Consider the following 18159-nt stretch of genomic DNA (forward strand, 5'->3'; position numbering starts at 1 on the left):
GGCACGATACGAGACACGAGGGAGAGACAGAAAGAGAGACGGAGATCCAGGACTGCCAACCCCCGGATTGGAGAGGGACTGAAGGAGGGACCGCGTAGATTAGATAATATATGCAGGTTAATGATATCGAAGAAAAAGTTGGCTTGGCCAGGACACTGCTGGAAGGGACGATGGCCAATGGTGAAGAACAATAATGGAAGTGGCAACCAATGAATAACAGCAGGGAGATAGAGCAACGAAATCAATGTGTGAGCAGGCGCCGGGTTGATTATTACATCATAGGATAATGAGGTGGTTGGTGGCTTGCGCAGGCCTTCATCCAGCAGTGGATCGACCATGGTTGATGCCCTCTCGTGATCCCCGACAAGTACAAACCAAACCAGCTGGGCCGTTAAAGTGAAAGCCACCCAGTCTGGCAGTTTTTTGTGAGAATTTGTTACAATACGAATAATTAAATAAACGCGGAAAGAAAAGTTACAAAATCGCGCTTCGTACGTTTACTTGTTTCAAGAAAGCACGAATGACGTAGTGTACGAGGCTAAGGGAAAATTTGACAGTGATTTATGGAAGAGGTTTCAGGGCACATTTTGCCTCCCCACCAATATTGCCCCAAAGAACGTATAGAAACCAGTCCAAATTGCCATCAAATGAACCCGAATAGTGTCGTGAACGGTCATCGACTGAAACGATATACTTAGCAATGGCTTACTGATGTAGTGAGCATCACGTATGGAAATACACATCTGGAATTAAATACAAGTTGAGAAGGAGTCTTGAAAAATAAAAACATTGTCTTCTTTTTTTACCAAAGCAAATAAAGGAACTTTGTCCGACTTCTGAATGTTTGCCGTGGTAAATGTTTTTGGTTCAACAACACCATGCTGCCAAAGCCCTTCACACTTCACAGGATTTCTGAAGCAAAATAAATGAACTTTTAAATATCATGGCCTTAACTGACCTTTGACCATACACCACCCGGTGGAATGTGCCCAGATCTCCTCACATCTCAGAAGCTAAGCTGGTTGGAGCCTGGACCAGCAACATTCGCTGTGCGACCACCGTTCGTTAACAGGCGTTATCGGCTGCGGCAGAGCTGCATTGTCAGCAGCAGAGGGGGCAGTGCAGTGACATCTATTGTACCTGTACTGCCACGTCTGTTCTCCCTGCCTTCACAAACCCACACTGACGAGAGTGATGAAGTATGCTCAAATACACCACGTGATCCGCGGGGTTGAATTTTTATAAATCGTCCGAAAATCATGAGGAGCCTGGGCCTTTAGGTGCTATGCTCCCCGACTCTGGAACACTTATTACAAGCCATAGCAGGAGTGCAGCTGGCAACATCGAATCTTTCAAATCAAATGTAAGTCCATCAACCCATTGGCTTTCCAGACCAATATTATCGAGCAGCATTTCGTTGAAGCAAGCAAACTGCGGAATGGTTTTAGCCTTCTTGAATCTCATCAGCAGAGTCTGGAATGTTTATGAAATCTGGCCGGATTACCAGATCGTATTGGCATCAATAACATCCGGGGCCCCGTTCAGCGCAAATGGCAAAACTTCTTGAATTAGCTTATATTTGATCGGGACTGATCGAGCAATGGCTTTTTGAGTTTTATTTTATTTTCCAGTGTCCTGGGGATGCTGTGCACGAAGGGAGCCGCGTCAATGTATAACGATATCGTGTCGTGGTGGGGGAGATGGCAACGACTTGCCTTGACGTCACGGTGAGCGATGTTGATGGAGTGGAGGTGTTCGATCGCCCTTCCGATGTCCTCTCATGATCTCCGACGCTTCTGCGTTGTTGAAAGAGGCGATGGCATCGTGGAGTTAATCGACAAAAACAAAATCAACGCGAATCACTTGCGTAAAGTGTGTTACAGTGCGTACGCACACACACACGCACAGCACAATAGTACAATGAAACCAAATCGTGCCCAGAGAAGAAAAAAACCGGACCAAGATAAAATCACAGAAAGGAACTGCAAAGTTTCACAATTACTAAGCTACTAACCAATGGAGGGGCAAGCGTGCCTCTGCATTGTCTCTTTTTACCCCGAATCCATCTTATAAATCTCTAATGCATCATCACAGCAGTTTGTAAATTAAAAAATATGACCGATTTTCCCCAGCCTGTGCCTCGCCCGTTCCTTAGTCGTCCCCGCCGTCTCCCCATCAGGACCCACCTCGCTCGGTGAACGCCTGATCGCCCCGGTCCTGGATTCTGTTGAAGAGTTCGCCGCCTTCCATGCTGCCGACGGGGGGGGGGGGGGGGGGGGCAAAGAGGGAAACACAAAGCCGAGAAGCGTCACTGCCGTGTCCTCAAAAAGCCGGGATGGTGCGCGACACCGGCTGAAATACTGCGGGGTGTATTCACGCCGTCAACCTTCACAGCGAATGTTAAATGCCCCGTGACGATGCTCTATAGGCGATTGTGTGCAAATTAATTGGAGGAAAAGCTACAAAGCAACATCGCCCGCGACTGGTGGACTATACACATACGTGAAACATCGTGATTTTCTAGGATAGCCTTTCGCAATAAGAACGGCACAATATTCCAAATGTATTCAAACACGTTCCTTCAGAGTGGGCAGGTAGGAACTTGGTTGGACAGCGCATTCGTGCACGACAGACAAATATGCACGACAGACAGACAAATACTCCCTGGTGGGCAGTGTGGAACCTGTTGTTCCTACCTGTATTATAATGATTATCAATCCAACTGAGCAGAGTTTTCAGTTGTTTATTGTGCTCAATCACAACGGCTTATGACAAGGTCACATATTTCAGGGTTGAGCGTGGACAGTGCTTGGATGGGTTGACACCATGCACAAGACAGGTGCTGTAGTTATGCTGTGAGTAGCATACAACAATGCAGCAAAGTCCATTGTTGTATCTACTTCTAAGCTGCTATGGTTACCGCCTTCATCAATTTGGCATGTCCTGCATGGTGACGTATGAGCCTTTGAAAATCCATAGTCTGATGTGTAAAGCGATTAGAACTGAAGAACCAAAATGTTATTGTTTACATGTTTTGTTTTTGTTAAGCGTGATATTTTATTTTTATACACGTGCCATAACATACCCTTGTACTGTTGTTTATTTCATTATCGTCATTTACCCGAAACCTTAAACAATGTAGACCACATGTGGTATAATTATTTAATGACCACCAACTTTCCATGTTCTTCGTGCTTGGAATCAACAACAAACAGTGGGACTTTTACAGTGCAAAGCGAAGCAATCACTTGGTTCTGGTCGTTTAAACGGGCAGCAATCCTATGGTTTAAACGGGGGCTCTCTTCATGGTTGCCATACAAACCACACTTTAACTTGGAAATCACAGCATGGCAAGTGGTTTCCACGGTCAGCAAAAACCGAGTGGTAATTTCCTCAAAACCAATGCAAGTCATAAATGGCCTCAAGAATGACGACATAGTTTACACTGCCCGTATATGTACTGTCGTTAAACTGCATTTACAGGATAGCATGTACGTTTATTAGTCTATTTATCCAAACGCTATCGAAAGACACCTGTGCACACAAACGATCTTTCTCGGCAGTGGACAACCATCCACTGCTGAGCAACGGGTAATATCTCCTGCGGTCCACCTTCCACTTCCTTGCTCCGTGCCCTGCTATCGAGACCCACATCCATGCCTTCGTCAAATCATCGACTCAATGAGCGCAACCCTCTCCGCTAAACCCGTCCCTACCCCTTCACCCACAAACTCCAGGTGACGCAGAGTGCTACCACCGAACAACTCTCCTGCGCCCATGAATTTGGCCACGTTGCTCCGGCCTAAAAGGTCCCTCTCTCCGCTGGCTTTTCAGCGAGAAATAGGGTGAGCAAGCTGGGCTGCATCTTCTATTTACCCATGTACGTACTATCGTATGTACCCGGAGGTGACCACTCCGCGGTTGAAACGTTCACGCGCGCTATTCAGTACATTCACTGCTAAAATCCTACTGGAATCGGTTACCGACATTCGAAATCAGTAATCGATGATGAAAACGATTACCGATTTACCAGTTAAATTTCGACTTAAAGCTTTCGTGACTACAGGGATTCATATTCTTGGTTCTTACGTAGAAAGGAAATAATAAAATAAAATAAATAAAACAATTAAATTCTCACGACGTTTCGGCCACCTGAGGACGGCTGCTTGTGCTGTGGCCGAAACGTCGTGAGAATTGTATTATTTTATGTTTTAGTTGTATTATTTTATTTCACTTCTACGTGACTTTACCGAAAGAATCAAGAATATGATTTACCAGTTACCATTAAACAATCCTCACTCGAAGTCCTCGGTGAACTATCATTCCATGGGAGGTCACACTTTCTCTGCTGCTGACCCCACAGTCAGGAATGATCTTCCTCTGATCATCACAGTGCTAAGGCACCTACCCTGCTCAAGTCTGAAGTCAAGGGTCAAGACCTCTCTCTTCTCTTCCGCCTATGACTGTCTCTCTCTTTCTACGAAGTGTCTTTGTTGTCACATTTAAAATCGTGACATCTCAATTCCTCCCTGGCCTGTTTCATTCTTGCACTTGTTAATTGCTCGACAACAACAAAAAACAAACTCTTCTTTCTTTAAAACTCCGCGGATGCACACCTTCCCCCCAAATTTGTACATCATCTTGAGATGCCACGTCATTTTAGACGCTTTACAAATCCAAAGTATATACACTAAGTACGGTGAACCCGGCAACCCTAGCAGGATTCCCGGCCACGGCTAACATCGATGCCAAGTGATATCTTAAATGGTCCTAGGCATGTGCCCTCTCACAACCCGCACGATTCAGCGTCAAGCATGAACAAACAACCCCCACATGACCCACATGGTGACGTGCACTGACACAAAAGGGTTGTAAATTACTTTAAAATGTTTCTTTTGTTTTTGGCAAATAACACCAGGGCTAAATATTAGGTTAAGTTGGAGACAACCTCTGCCACACAAGTGGTTTCCTGAACAGTACTGATAATATAATTAGTTAAATGCATTGATTAATTGATCATCAAAATGGTAATATGTTTTGTTTATAATTAAAATAATTGTCAGCCATTTAAAAATAATGGACACCGCGCACACCCGGCCTTAAAAAAAAAAACAGGAAATGCACTCACTGCATGTGCTCCCGATGTTTGAAACAATCCGAGAATCTTAAAAAAAAAATCAATCCAAGATACGAAATTTCTGCCAATGTAAACCGAGCCGTAGTTTACACGGATCTGAAACCCGCCAAAAATAGTGCTGCGTAGCATCGGTGGATTTCATTCTTGGTAGTGCTTAGAAATTTTACACGAGTACACAATGTAAGTGACCTGTGAATGTGACATTTTTCTTTAAAGATTGGAAAATCCAAACAGTTTTTCATCCATAACCCATCCCGACCACCATGCACGTCCAGCAAGACGTGGCAGCGATGAGCAATGAATATCACCTGCCACCAACTCAACCTCGGGCACTTTAAACACATCTCGAATCTCATCTGTGAACATTGCTCATTAATTCATGAAAAAAACGATCGACTTATTTTTATCGTATTAAACGGATCAGCCATTATAATTACAACAATAATCGATGGATCGATCGATTATTATTTAGCCGCAACGCCGGTGTGCACAGCGTTACCGGGTGAAACCTGTTTCCAACGAGCGGTCACCGAACCCACCGTGTGTTCCACTTGGCACGACAACACAGGCAGCAATTCCTGTTCCACCACCGGTGGTGACATTTGAAGAAGCAAGCTCTCTCGTAAGGGTGACATGCATTTAATTTTCTCGCGAGTGTTACCGCTTTTCTCTGCGGCTGGGGGGATTTTTTTCGCAAGCTAAAATTAACCGATGCAAAACTTGCAAGTCGGGATTCGTGTGGCAGCTCCCTCCCCTGCTGCTGCTGCTGCTGCTAGAATGTTGAGTGGGGGCATAGCAATGCCCCCACGTGGCCAAGTCAGCTACCTACCAGTGGCGACTGCACACACAGACACCCTCACTACTTTTTCATTTATATCCTTACTCTTAGACGCCTTTGCTATATGCAACTATTGGATGAAGGCCTCCCCGCATGCCGCGTTCATCAAATTACACATTCGTCCGTTATTTTTTTAAATAGTGACAATTATTTCACAAACCACCAGCTTAACGTTCGTAATTCCAGCAGTGCGGCTTGTAAGCTAATTACCATAGTGTCTTGATTTTAAGATGCTCCGGAAAGAAAGGTGCACCCAAAATACTTGTGCCAAGTGTCAATTAAGTTTTACAAATCTGGTCTCAGACACATACACACCTACCAGATTATAAAATGCAACCCCCAAACATATGTTTTAAATACAGGGGGGGGGGAGGTGTCTTATAATCTGGACAAGACGATAATTCACACTTCAATATATTCTTCGCGAGCATGGGGATAGTGGTGTTTAAGATGGCTTAAGCATGGTATGTTGTGTCAATTCTGTTTAATTGTTTTCTTTGTTAATGCTATTTAAATTATATATATTGCTTGTGTATAACAATAATGTTTTGTATGGTCGCCTGGGAGGGTCTGGAGAGACGCAGTTGTATTTAGATGATTTTTTTTATCCAACGTGTTATTACTTCCTTAACAACACACGATGTGTTTGATTACAATCACGTGGCTGCCGGGTAAGACACAATATCTCCTCTACAAAGGAGACCTTAGACCCAACCAAACACCAATTACTGTGATTCCAATTAATTTAGGATTATAATAACTAGCTACTTGCTCTAATTGGCTTAATGTGAGAGCATGTTAACGACTAGTTTCATCAGCCGGAGGTATTAGGGGAACAAAAATATAGAAGACACGACCACAATACTTAATTTAAAAAAAGATGCACATCATCAGTTCATGTGCGTTTTTCTTCTGGGAATCGGTTTTGTTCGCAGAAAACGTTGTGGTCAAGACAAAAATGCATTTGTTTAATTTCCCAAGATGTATTTTACCCTGTCAACAAATAACGCAATGGTGCAGAGAGCCTGCCAAACCCCCATCTTCTTGAGACGTTCGCCACAAAAATGACAGTCATTTGACTCTTGGCAAGGAAGGATAAAGGTGGATAAAGGTGGATAAAGGCGCAGACCTGCAACGGCTTGCTCACACCACTTCAGGCTGAAGAGCCTCCACTCGTGGCAGCTCTAGAAAATCCCCTCTCTGGAGGGTAATTGGCCTCCTCTTCCACGTTGGCCAGATGCCTTGGAAGAGGTTGAGGGGTGCCCATGCTTTACCCCACCGCGCACGATGCACAGCAAATTGGCGGTCAACGTTGGAAGTAGATCGCGACCCTCAAAGAAATGGCGCTGCTTCCTGTGGTCGCCCCCCGTCATCCCCCGCCCCCCACCGTGGATCAAACAAATCACTCGAGACACGCCGGTGTATGTCAGCAAGAGCAGTTTCACGTGATCGCTGTTCGCAAGGGGTCACACGTTTGGCGCAATGGTCCTTTGCTGACCACGCGCGATGAATGAATGACGCGACCTGCCGATCGATCGGCTATCTGCCGTGAACCCATTTGTACTGCTGGGTGGAGAGACCAATGGGGGGGGGGGGGGATTTAATAAACCGGCACCACCATTTCAACTACCATGCCCCGGGGTTTCAAGCGGCGACCTCTGGATTGTACCGTCCAGCTAACCGCGACACCGCGGCAGCTTCCCCAACCCACGTCCATCTAAAGATGAAAAACTGCCCAGCGAAGGGGGCATGATCCGTCATCTCCGCCGACAAACAAACACCAGAAATGGGCGAACAAAACGCCGTCCTGAATGCGCCGCACAGGCAGTGCCTCATGGCCACCACGTGCGGAGCGCCCATCGATCGCAGCCACGAAAGTTGGTGGTGCCTTATGAAGGCCACCCACAAACCGGTGCCTGTAAATTCTCGACGCTGGCAGCAGGGGGGGGGCTTTTCTGTCCTCGCCGCGTGACCGCAAAACTCCACACAAGTCACATGGCAACGACGGAATCACGGCAAGTCCTCGCTTATCGCGTGTTCACACTAAACACGGTTCTTCCATTTGGGAATGCTTTTTCGCAAAACGCGGACCGCGCACACCGTTACAAAGCGGTTTCTGAGCGGTCGACGTCGAACTACTTTCTTGAACTGCGCGGCCGAGCGGTACAGTGATAGAGTACGCGGAATGAAAAATTCGCGCGGCGGTGGCGTATTTAATTGTTACGTGGAGGCGAGCGGAGGTCAGTTTACTTATTGTCCACAAAATGTGATGGGTTATAGTTGTTTAACATTCCAATAGGCACGGGGTGGCTACGTATGGTGCGAAAGAGGTTCAACATAGATGCATACGACATTCCTTCCTGCAAGGGGCGTGCTTCACTTCTGCACTGAAACTTCGTTCGTGTAATTACATTCACCACCAGGTGGGGGAACCCCACGTCTGGTTTGAAAAAAAAAACTTGAGCAGAGCACGTTTCAACACTGTTGGCTTTTCCCTCCGGCCGTAACGAAAGAATGTGCCGGCTATTGCTCTTGTGAATGAGGCCAATCCAGATGTCTAAGAGGTTATGAGTCACTCAAGTCGAGACATTTTGTTTTTACTCAGTTCACCCACCCCAGCATTGCCTTAAAGCTGAGATTTCTCATTTAGAGGCAAAGTTAACCTGGGTTGACCGTAGCCTGTAACTTGGTGAGGTGTTTATAAGGGACTGGCTTTACTACCCGGCTTCGCCCGGGACTTGGATTCTTGTCTTGGAATTAATACTCGGCCGACGTAGAGGGTGGGGGGGGCTGCGTGACGTCAGCAGGCACACTGAGTGACGCTGCCGCATGCGGGTGACATCAGAGATGTGACGTCAGATATGTGACATCACAGATGTGACATCACAGATGTGACGCCACAGATGTGACAGCACAGATGTGACGTCACTGCTCACTTGCCATGCATTATTGCGCCACCCCCCCCCCCCCCCCAAAATACTAAAGTCTATTTTTAGACTTTTTGCATTGTGTACAGTCTGGAAGCTACCCACATGGCAAATTTCAAGTTTGTTGCATGTCGGGAAGTATGCTAAACATTTCAAACAGACACACATATTCACAAATTTCCCTTTTTTATATATATAGATGTAACAATCTAACAATTCACCGCAATCTCCTCCACTAACCCCAAGCATTCAATGAACTTTCATCATTCAGAGCAGCAATGCAAGCAAAGAATGTATTCATTTCAATTTTTCTGGCGAACACAGCTGCTTGATGGGTCACGTGAACCCATAACTTGCAACGTGCACACGTGATTCAGTGCAAGTATCATACATCAGCACGACCCGAGGTATTGGTCCTAACCCTAACCCTGAAAGCATCAATAAAGTATTTTACAGCCATGTGTGCATCCACTGCTGGATGAAGGCCTGCCCGTGCCATGCCGGCCATGGGGACTGTTAGACAATACTTCATCACGCTGATCAACGTGGGTTGGTTAAAGCTGGGAGCATAGACTTGCGGTATAGTACAGTACAGCAATGGGTTTTTTTCCACTGCCCTCTGGTTTTCAATACGTAGCCCCACAGCCGCCTATAACAACTGTTTGTGCAAGGTGGTCGCCCATCCAGTCGCCATCCAGGCTCGACCGTGCTTAGCGTCTGACATCTGTTGAGATGAGACACTTTCCGATTCATCTGGCCATACTTGGCAAATGTTGTACAAAACAGATCGTAAAACGGTTACCATCCACCACACAACGTCTTGCCACATCACAACACGTTACACCAAGCCACGCAACACCTCTCACGCCGCACGAAATCGCACGATGCCACGACGCGCCTTCTTCCTCTTATTCATGGAGAGATGAGAAACACGGCAAGAGCTCAAATAAGGTTGACTCAGATCGCTAGAGGGATGTGTCATAATAAGAGAGGAAAACCACATCGGAAGAAAACAAAGCGACGGGCATAGAAGCACCAGGGCTGAGACCGAGAGGCCTTAGGAAGAGTCGGTTCTAAGCGGTGAGCCAGGATGTCTAGGGCCGTGAAGTGGACGTGGAGATAACAGCCCAGGACAGGAATGGGTGGGGAAAAGAGGACACCAGGAAGGCACACCCCCCCACAAACAAGTGGGGAAAATGCCAAGGATAAGAAGGTGACACCAGGCCACACCACACCACGCCATTAACACCAAATCAAGCCACGTGATACCAAGCTATAGCAAGACAAACCCAGGCCATGTCGAAACAAGCCACAACCATGTCACGTGACAACACAGTGACGTCACACCACACAATGTCTCATCGCACCACCGACACGCAAAGCCACAACAACCGCATCACACCGCGCGACACAGTATCCATTCACAGTCACGCAAAAAGGAACGCCATAACCAGCCACGCCATTGTGTCATAACAACAAAAACAGAGCACAGCGAGCCACACACCACGCCATCAGACACCTCGGTCTCCCTTTCAGCGGCCGTGACGCGCATGTGTCGGCGAGACCCACCACTCCATGACGATGAGCAGGCACTTCTTGCTCTGGTGGATGTTCTCGTAGACCTCGACGATGCGCACGATGTGGGGGCAGCCCGACGCGCGCCAGTGCATCTCCACCTCGCGCCGCGCCTTGGGGCAGTCGAGCAGCATCTGCGGCCGACAAGACAGCGCACAGATCAGCTCAGGGTCACACTCCTCTCTCTCACTCTCTCACCCATCGTACCATCCTACTCTGTTAGTGCTGCTATCACGTGATCAATTCTGTCTTAAAACTTTGTGTTGTCGTAAACTTCTCACCGTCGTTAAGTTGCTTTCATGTCACTCTGTTATTGCTACTATAACACGGTGGGTGTTGTAAATGAACTTAGTGTGGTCGTGAACCTCTCGCCGTCGTTCAGCCGCTTCCCTGCCACTCCATTGCTACTATAACGTGATCAATGTAATCTTGAACTAGATGTTGTCATAACTTGAACTGCGTGTCGTCTAGATTGAAAACTAATTATTTCGGATTGTTTTTTCCATTCAGTTTGTTGTCCTTTCCCGTACTTCTGATTAGCACGGTTGGCTACGTACGATGCGAAAGAAGTTTAACATCCATACATACATAAACTTCTCACCACCATTCAGCGGCTTCGACGTCACTGTTATTGCTATTACAACATGGTCAATGTTGTAATGAGCTTCGTGTAGTCATGAACTCTGAGCTGTCGTTCAGCTGCCTCCTTGCCACTCTGCTATTGCTATGATAAAAGTCAATGTCCTCTCCGACTTTGCACCGTGATTTCTCCTCCCCCCAGCACCATGGACTATTCTGCCGGACCAACGACCGTCTCCTCTCCTCTATATCGATGCAAGGGCATGGCTAAGGAGAATAAATGGTGACATGTTAGCAAATGTTACTTCTCGGGGCAGACGAAAGGAAGTTATTTTGACATATATAACGGCAGCTAATCGGTTCCACCAATCGTGCCCTGTTATTGGCTTGTCGAAGAGGAGTCACCCTAAACACAGAGCACAAAGTTATGGAACGATACCCGTTGCTAAAAATTTAATTTGCATTTATGTGCTTGATTTACAGTGGCTTCCACCACATGTATGTTTGAAACATTAAAAACAAAACAAACGTATTTGCAAATAAATCAATTTAAATGTGTATATATATACACACACATATAGCAACAACCGTAACAGATTTGTTTCAGAATTCAAATGGCAAAAATAAGTCTAAAATAATATTGATAAAAGTAAAAAAAAACACTTTCTGTTAAACGGCACAATCAAGCATATGTCCTAGGAGAGGGAAAGGGGGTGGGCGTGCGCGACTTAGAGAGTTTATAGCTAAATCAGAGACCATTGCGATCGTGTGCAGATAGCCCAATGGTGACAAGTGCTTGCTTGCCCCACTCCTGGCAGAAGCGACTTCCATCCGAGGGCGCTCTAGAGCCTCCCCTCTGGACCAGTGAAGTGATCTTCACTAATTTTCAGAGGGCGGGGGGGGGTGGGTGGCCACTTTCACCGATAAGACATGGGTGCGAGGGCGGCCACACATTTTAAACTATCGTTGGGTGTGACAGCATTCCACATGATAAGACACTTTTTCGTTGGGCTATCATTTGTGCGCAGGTCGCTTCGGGGAAAATGAGCTATACACTTTTTCTTCTTGGTTCTTTCGGTAAAGTCACGTTAGAAGGGAAATAATAAAATAATAAAAATAAACCATAATAAAATACAATTCTCACGACGTTTCGGCCACAACGCAAGTAAATCAGTGGGCATAACCTGGTCAAATAAAACATAAGTTTAGTTTATGATGGGGTGTGCTTTCACATTTGTGTATTGTTGGGGGGGGGGGGGCGCACATCAGGGGCCACACTAAAGGCCACCAGAGGCCGACAGTGGCCCACGGGCCTTGCAATGAAGAACACTGTTCTCGAGGGTACTTGGCCTGCTCTTCCACGTTGGCCAGGAGTCTTGGAAGAGAAGTTTCATGAAAGCTTAGAATAAATACACGCAGTGCTCTAGCCAACAACAAGCAGTGTATTAGGAGAGCGTAAAAGGCGCAGACCTGCAATTACTTGCTCCCGTCACTGCCGGCGGAACGGTTTCAACTCGAGGCAGCTTTGTATATATGTTGAACTTCTTTCACACCGTACGCAGCTAACAGCGCTCATCGGAGGCGCTGCGTGTTGTTCAGCTCTCGTTAGAGAGCATCTCCAAAATAATAATTTTGGCCTGCTCTTTTGCTTTGGTCAGACTTTTTAACAGAGGTGACAGCGCTCATGCTCCACAAGACGCAAGGACTGTCGATTAACCAACTCTGGTGTACCCATTATCTTGGACAGAGGAGGAGGGATGATTTAAGACACTTGATGCGAATTTTTTAAAAGCTGTGAAGTTACGTAATGTGCATTACACGCAAATTAATCCAACACCATCTAAGATTGCGGGATTAAACGTTTTGTTGACAAGCGTTCATGATACGCATTCTTAATCTTGACACAGCCACACAGCGGGCGTTATGCCACTCTGACTAGGCACAATTACATAACCCGGGCAGCCTGAAAGCTGAGAGCAAACTCGCCCGAGAGATGTGTTTTGCATCAGCGAGAGCAAACGATAGATTTTTCGTAGAAATCACAAAGTGCGCAAATTAGTGGCCGTGTAAACATGGAAATGGAAATGCGAGCAGGGAGTGATAAACAGTTCAAGTGAAGAGTAAAGCCCGCGCGTTGCGAACGTTGACTTGTGCGTTGACGTGTGTGTCCCGTGCAAACATCGTCAGCTGGCCGCACGGCATGGGGAGGGTGGTGGGTGGGCTGGACCGTATCGTCCTCAGCGGTTTGACCTCTGCCACGTTTTCACGACCACTGGGGGAGCAATCCGTGCTGGATCGTGAATGGGTTCGTCCCAAATTCCCACAACAGTCTCGCCAGTTAACCCCAGCTTTTTTTCCACCGTACAACCGAGCTGTGCCGGCCCTGCCGAGCCAGCTTTGTGTGGCTCAGGAGGCGCTGGATTTATTTGTTTCACTTCGGAAGTAGAGCAGTACCACTGACAACACGCACAACTAATGAGCACAGCCGCGTGTAGATGAACGCGGTAACGCCGTGTTCTCACAGTTGTACCGACTGATGTCACACAATTAAACGAGTCACGAGCCTGGCCCCTGGGACCTACTTGGCCCCTAAGAGGCCATCGATTTAGTAGGTACGCAAAAATCTGTCAAAACTTGACCCCTTCCCCCCTCCCTGTACACACGCGTACTTTCTACACCCCCCCCCCCAATCCTATACAACGGCCAATATTTAATCCACGCAGAAACGATCAAGGATTAATAATATTAACGTGTTTAAGCAAACAGATCGTCCACCGCCGACTGTCTAACTCATTCGAAGGCCAATGTAGACAAATTATTATCGAGGCTTCACACCCGCCACCCCCCTCCATGCGTACGTACTAAATGGATGCCCCCAACCATATTTTCAGATATCTTGTGAGGCCAGGTTATCATGGTTTGGTTCTGGCTTGGCACGGCAAATAGCAAGTGGAAAACCACCCATAGCAAAAATCAAACATACCATGAGACCCTCCTCCACTGTGGCTCAACTTGGATGTGCCAGTCGGAAAGAAGTATTTATTTGTCCTTCGGGCCATTTAGTAATCTATAACTGAAGATTGCATCACTACAGCTGAGGGTTGTTTACGTCAGCGGCATTCTCTTCAGCCAAGGGCCGGATCACTTTCCACGCTTGCTGGTGAGTTGAAGAATCTGAGCCCTGCAGTTGTCCCTCAAAACTCGGGTCACACAAGCTAAGCCATAACTGGAGCCAAAAGGCAATCAGTGGAATAACAAGCGGCTCCCCCTGCAAGAGTGAACCACCCACATTAAATATATATATATACACTTGTTGTTTTTTGGAAGTCGTTGGGTAACTCAGGGGTCAGAGCACTGATCTGGCACAGTTGAGATTCTGGGTTTGAATGTGGCTTTGAGACACCCATAATTAAACTGTATTGTCATATATTCACTTTTATGGCTAAATTCCAGCTCTGATGATTTAATAAAACGTTGGATGGACTGCCTATGAGGACAAGTATCTGTAGCAGAGCATGTGGGAAAGTACAGTACACCGCTATTGTGTAAGTAATAAGGGTCACTTGTTCATCTCAGACGAAGTTCGAGAAAACCTACTTCCACGGGCTATTATCTATAACACAGGGTGATGGACTGCTCTGTGAGTTCGAATGGATATTTTGTTTCGTAACATGATGCCGATAGCCCAAACTGGAATACAAGTCAGAAAAGACAATAAGATTTTCCCAAAAAATAATGTTGCGCAGAGAAGCTAGAAAACACAGCTGACAATCGTCACCCATCAATAAAAGAATGTCACTTTCAACATCTAACAGTAAATTTTACACGACCACCACACTCATTTTTTAGTTAAAGCTTTCGTGACTGCAGGGATTCATATTCTTGGTTCTTTCGGTAAAGTCACGTAAAAGGGAAATTATCATTGTTTTACATTTTTTTAATTTTATTTCTCTTCTACGTGAATTTACCGAAAGAACCAAGAATATGCACCACACTCATTGCTGAAAACGATCATCTATGACCACAATTAACGCAGAAAATGTAACAGATAAACGTTTACTCAAATTTCTTGTTTGTAAAAAAAATTGTATTTCTACCAAACCTATTCTAACAGTTCTATGGGCAGCGTGACATGAGACAAAGACATTTCTGTTCGGAGAACTCTAGCAGCGTCACCACGTCTCACCGTGTCAGAGATCGGGCCCGGGAGATGACGTCATAGAACTACTTCTGGAGTTCCCTTCAATAGGCCTCTTCATCCAGAGGCACAGCTTTTCCATGCCCTGTGAAGACTGTTTTTTAACGTGGCAATCAAAACTAAAAATGTTTTAAAAATCTTTGGAGTTTTCAATACGCCGTACGAAGTGTCAATCGAAATTTAATGACTTGTTTTGCGGTTATACTGGGTGGGGAGGCGTTGCTGTGGTTGTAAGCTTACTGTAGTCTGGAAGCAATGGCATGGTTTTGATTCATTATAACCTTCATCATTTATTTGACACATTGTTTTAATTTCGCTTCTCTGAATTATGTTCTCTCAGTTTTTCCTCCCCTTGCTTTACGGTATTTTTGCTACGATGTACAGTGCCTTGAGTAACTAGTCGATAGGCGCTACATAAATCCAATTAATTAATTATTATTTCTTGATATCCCGCCTCAATTAAAAGAAAAGTTCAATTTTCAACCTCATCTGAGATTGTGATTCCTGGTCACAAGCCAGGAATCGCAGCGGCACGTAATATCTGAACCAATCCTGGGCCCTGCCATCACCAACCAGGAGGCCTTCATAAAGCAGTGGCTTGCCAACAGTGCTGTCAATTATTGTTTATATCCGAAATACGATGGGGATCATCGCTGCCGGCTCACCAGACAGGTATTCACTTCCCTGTGGCTTCTGTGGGCCGGATGGCACTTGAATCGTGACTCCTTATTAATTATTGTTTACATCCGAAATACGATGGAGATCATCGCTGCCGGCTCACGTGACAGGTATTCACTTCCCCGTGGCTTCTGTGGGCCGGATGGCACTTGAATCGCAACTCCTTCATCCTCATTCGTGGCACTACTCCCCCAACTGGGACAGAGCCGAGGTCGCTGGGTTCTCGAGTGGGCACCCCCCCCCCTTCCTTCGCCGGTGTTTCGTCGATTCGTGAGGTGAAGGCTGAGGCCATCACCTCACTACACTTCAGAGAAACTGGCCAAATAATCATCGCAAGCAGGTGAAACCCATCCACTTGAATTCAGGACCTAAGTGTGCTGGTTCAGTGCGTTTGACACAGCATCATTCCAATGAGTCACCACCCACCGCTACTGTGCGCTTGCAATCGTCATCAGCCATGATTAACCTACTGCTGGACGAAGTCTTCCTGTCCCCCCACCCCAAGCCGTCATCATCTCTCACGGTCTTGTCATGCAATAATCCACGTCTGGCTCCCGCACACGAGTTGATCGCGTTGCTCCATCTCCACGGTGAACGTCCTCTCAGATGGCCTTTGCTGCAACTCAGTCATGATGCTTGACAATCAGCCATCATCGCCTACTGATGACCAAGCCCAATGCCTTTTCCAAACAGCACATCGTACATTGTTCTCTAAACAATGTGCTTGTGTTAATAAGTTGTGTGAATGTACAATGGATGGAAGGTAAAGTGGCTGCTAACGTATAACCCATGACTCATCATAACAGTTTCAAAATGAAGAAAACCCACTCATGAATATCAATGAAGGTCATTGTGTTTAAAGCACTTGATATAATCAACACTTGAAAGAAGTAGCGGGGGCTGAATTTTGACGAATTGCGCGTTAATGGAAATTACTCATTTAAACCAGTCGGTGATGTCACGACGTGTATTAGCGCGGAGTTAGCGGATTATCGGTTGAACTTTCTGAACTTCGAATCAGTTTGATTTGGTGCTAAATTCACTCGTGAAGAGTGTTAAGCCACTGGCGAGGAGCTTTATTGGCGAGAATGTGATCGATACATTGGCACGTCCAAATATAATCTTTGTCAAATGTATCTTGTCGGGTTGGTGGAGGGTTTCATGACAAGAATGTTGACATTAAAAACGACTACGTGGCCCAACACAAAAACAAACACGGATCAGAGAAACCCAATTTCAAGTAAAACCTGAGCCTTGCTCGTGCTAATAACTGGCACCGTTCAAAGTTTCTGCGTTCCTTTCCAACACACCGGCCCGGCAAGCGAGGCCGTGTGGCGTGTGTGTGTGCGTCTCTGCCCAATGTAGAATGAAGAGGAAACGCTTGGGGCAGGCTGAAGAAGGCCGGGTGTGAGTGAAGCCCCGTGTACAGTGGGGGGTGGCTGGCTGTGTGCCCGTCACATAACTTCCGCCAAGTCACCCCTCCCATGGCCCTCGCCGACCTCCCTGCTCTGGGAAGAGGAGGAGGAGGCACATGAGAAAAGCTGCCCGCAGATCTAATCTTGCTCGGGCCAGATGAAACCAGCTTACAGTACCAGGAGCACTAATAGTGTATAATACCTCAAACAAGAAAAAAAAGAGCAGTCTACGATGGAATCGGCGCAAATAATTTGACCGAGTCCCCCGTTCCAACCTTGGAAGCCAAGCGGGGTCGAAAATGTCGACAGGGGCGATCGCCGTCCATTTAAAACAGGCGTCGTAGGCTGCTGCGGGTAGCAGAGGGCAGTGAAGCGAAATCCGCCGCCGTTGTTCTGTACTCGTGTAAGCTCGACCGGCATGAAGAAGAAGTACGGTCGATTAACTCGCACAAATAACTTTAGTGCCCGACATGGTGGCGTCGGAGGAGGAGGGGGGGTGGTGTTCATCCAGCAGTGGATTTACAAATCGTAACACTTTTTTTTTCACATCACACAACTCCCTTCCGTTTCCACGTACTGTCTAATACAAATACGTTCTCGCCCATCAGCCTATTTCTTGCCTCTCCAGAATAATATTACCCAGCAGACTTTGTTTGAGCAAGCAAACTCTGGACAATGTTTCAAGGCTTCCTCGGTGTCACCGGTTGTATATTAATATCATCATTAATCACAAACCACTGAGAGCCTTCAGCACAATTTTTCCGTGACAATTCGAGATAAAGTGGAAGTCACTTTTTCGGTCATCTTCCCCT

General features: G+C 46.4%; 1 protein-coding gene across 1 annotated transcript in view; it reads right to left on the reverse strand.

Moving 5' to 3' along the window:
• The window catches only part of LOC133349427 (MAP kinase-activated protein kinase 2-like), a 46269-nt gene that overhangs the window by 12117 nt on the left and 15993 nt on the right, over positions 1-18159 (reverse strand). The window contains 4 exon segments of the mRNA XM_061562847.1: positions 1716-1775; positions 1777-1796; positions 2187-2251; positions 10472-10611. Coding sequence (XP_061418831.1) covers positions 1716-1775; positions 1777-1796; positions 2187-2251; positions 10472-10611 — 285 coding nt within the window.

The sequence above is a fragment of the Lethenteron reissneri genome, chromosome 30 (assembly GCF_015708825.2).
Source record: "Lethenteron reissneri isolate LAM-NWPU_2019-01 chromosome 30, ASM1570882v1, whole genome shotgun sequence".
Classification (NCBI taxonomy): Eukaryota; Metazoa; Chordata; class Hyperoartia; order Petromyzontiformes; family Petromyzontidae; genus Lethenteron; species Lethenteron reissneri.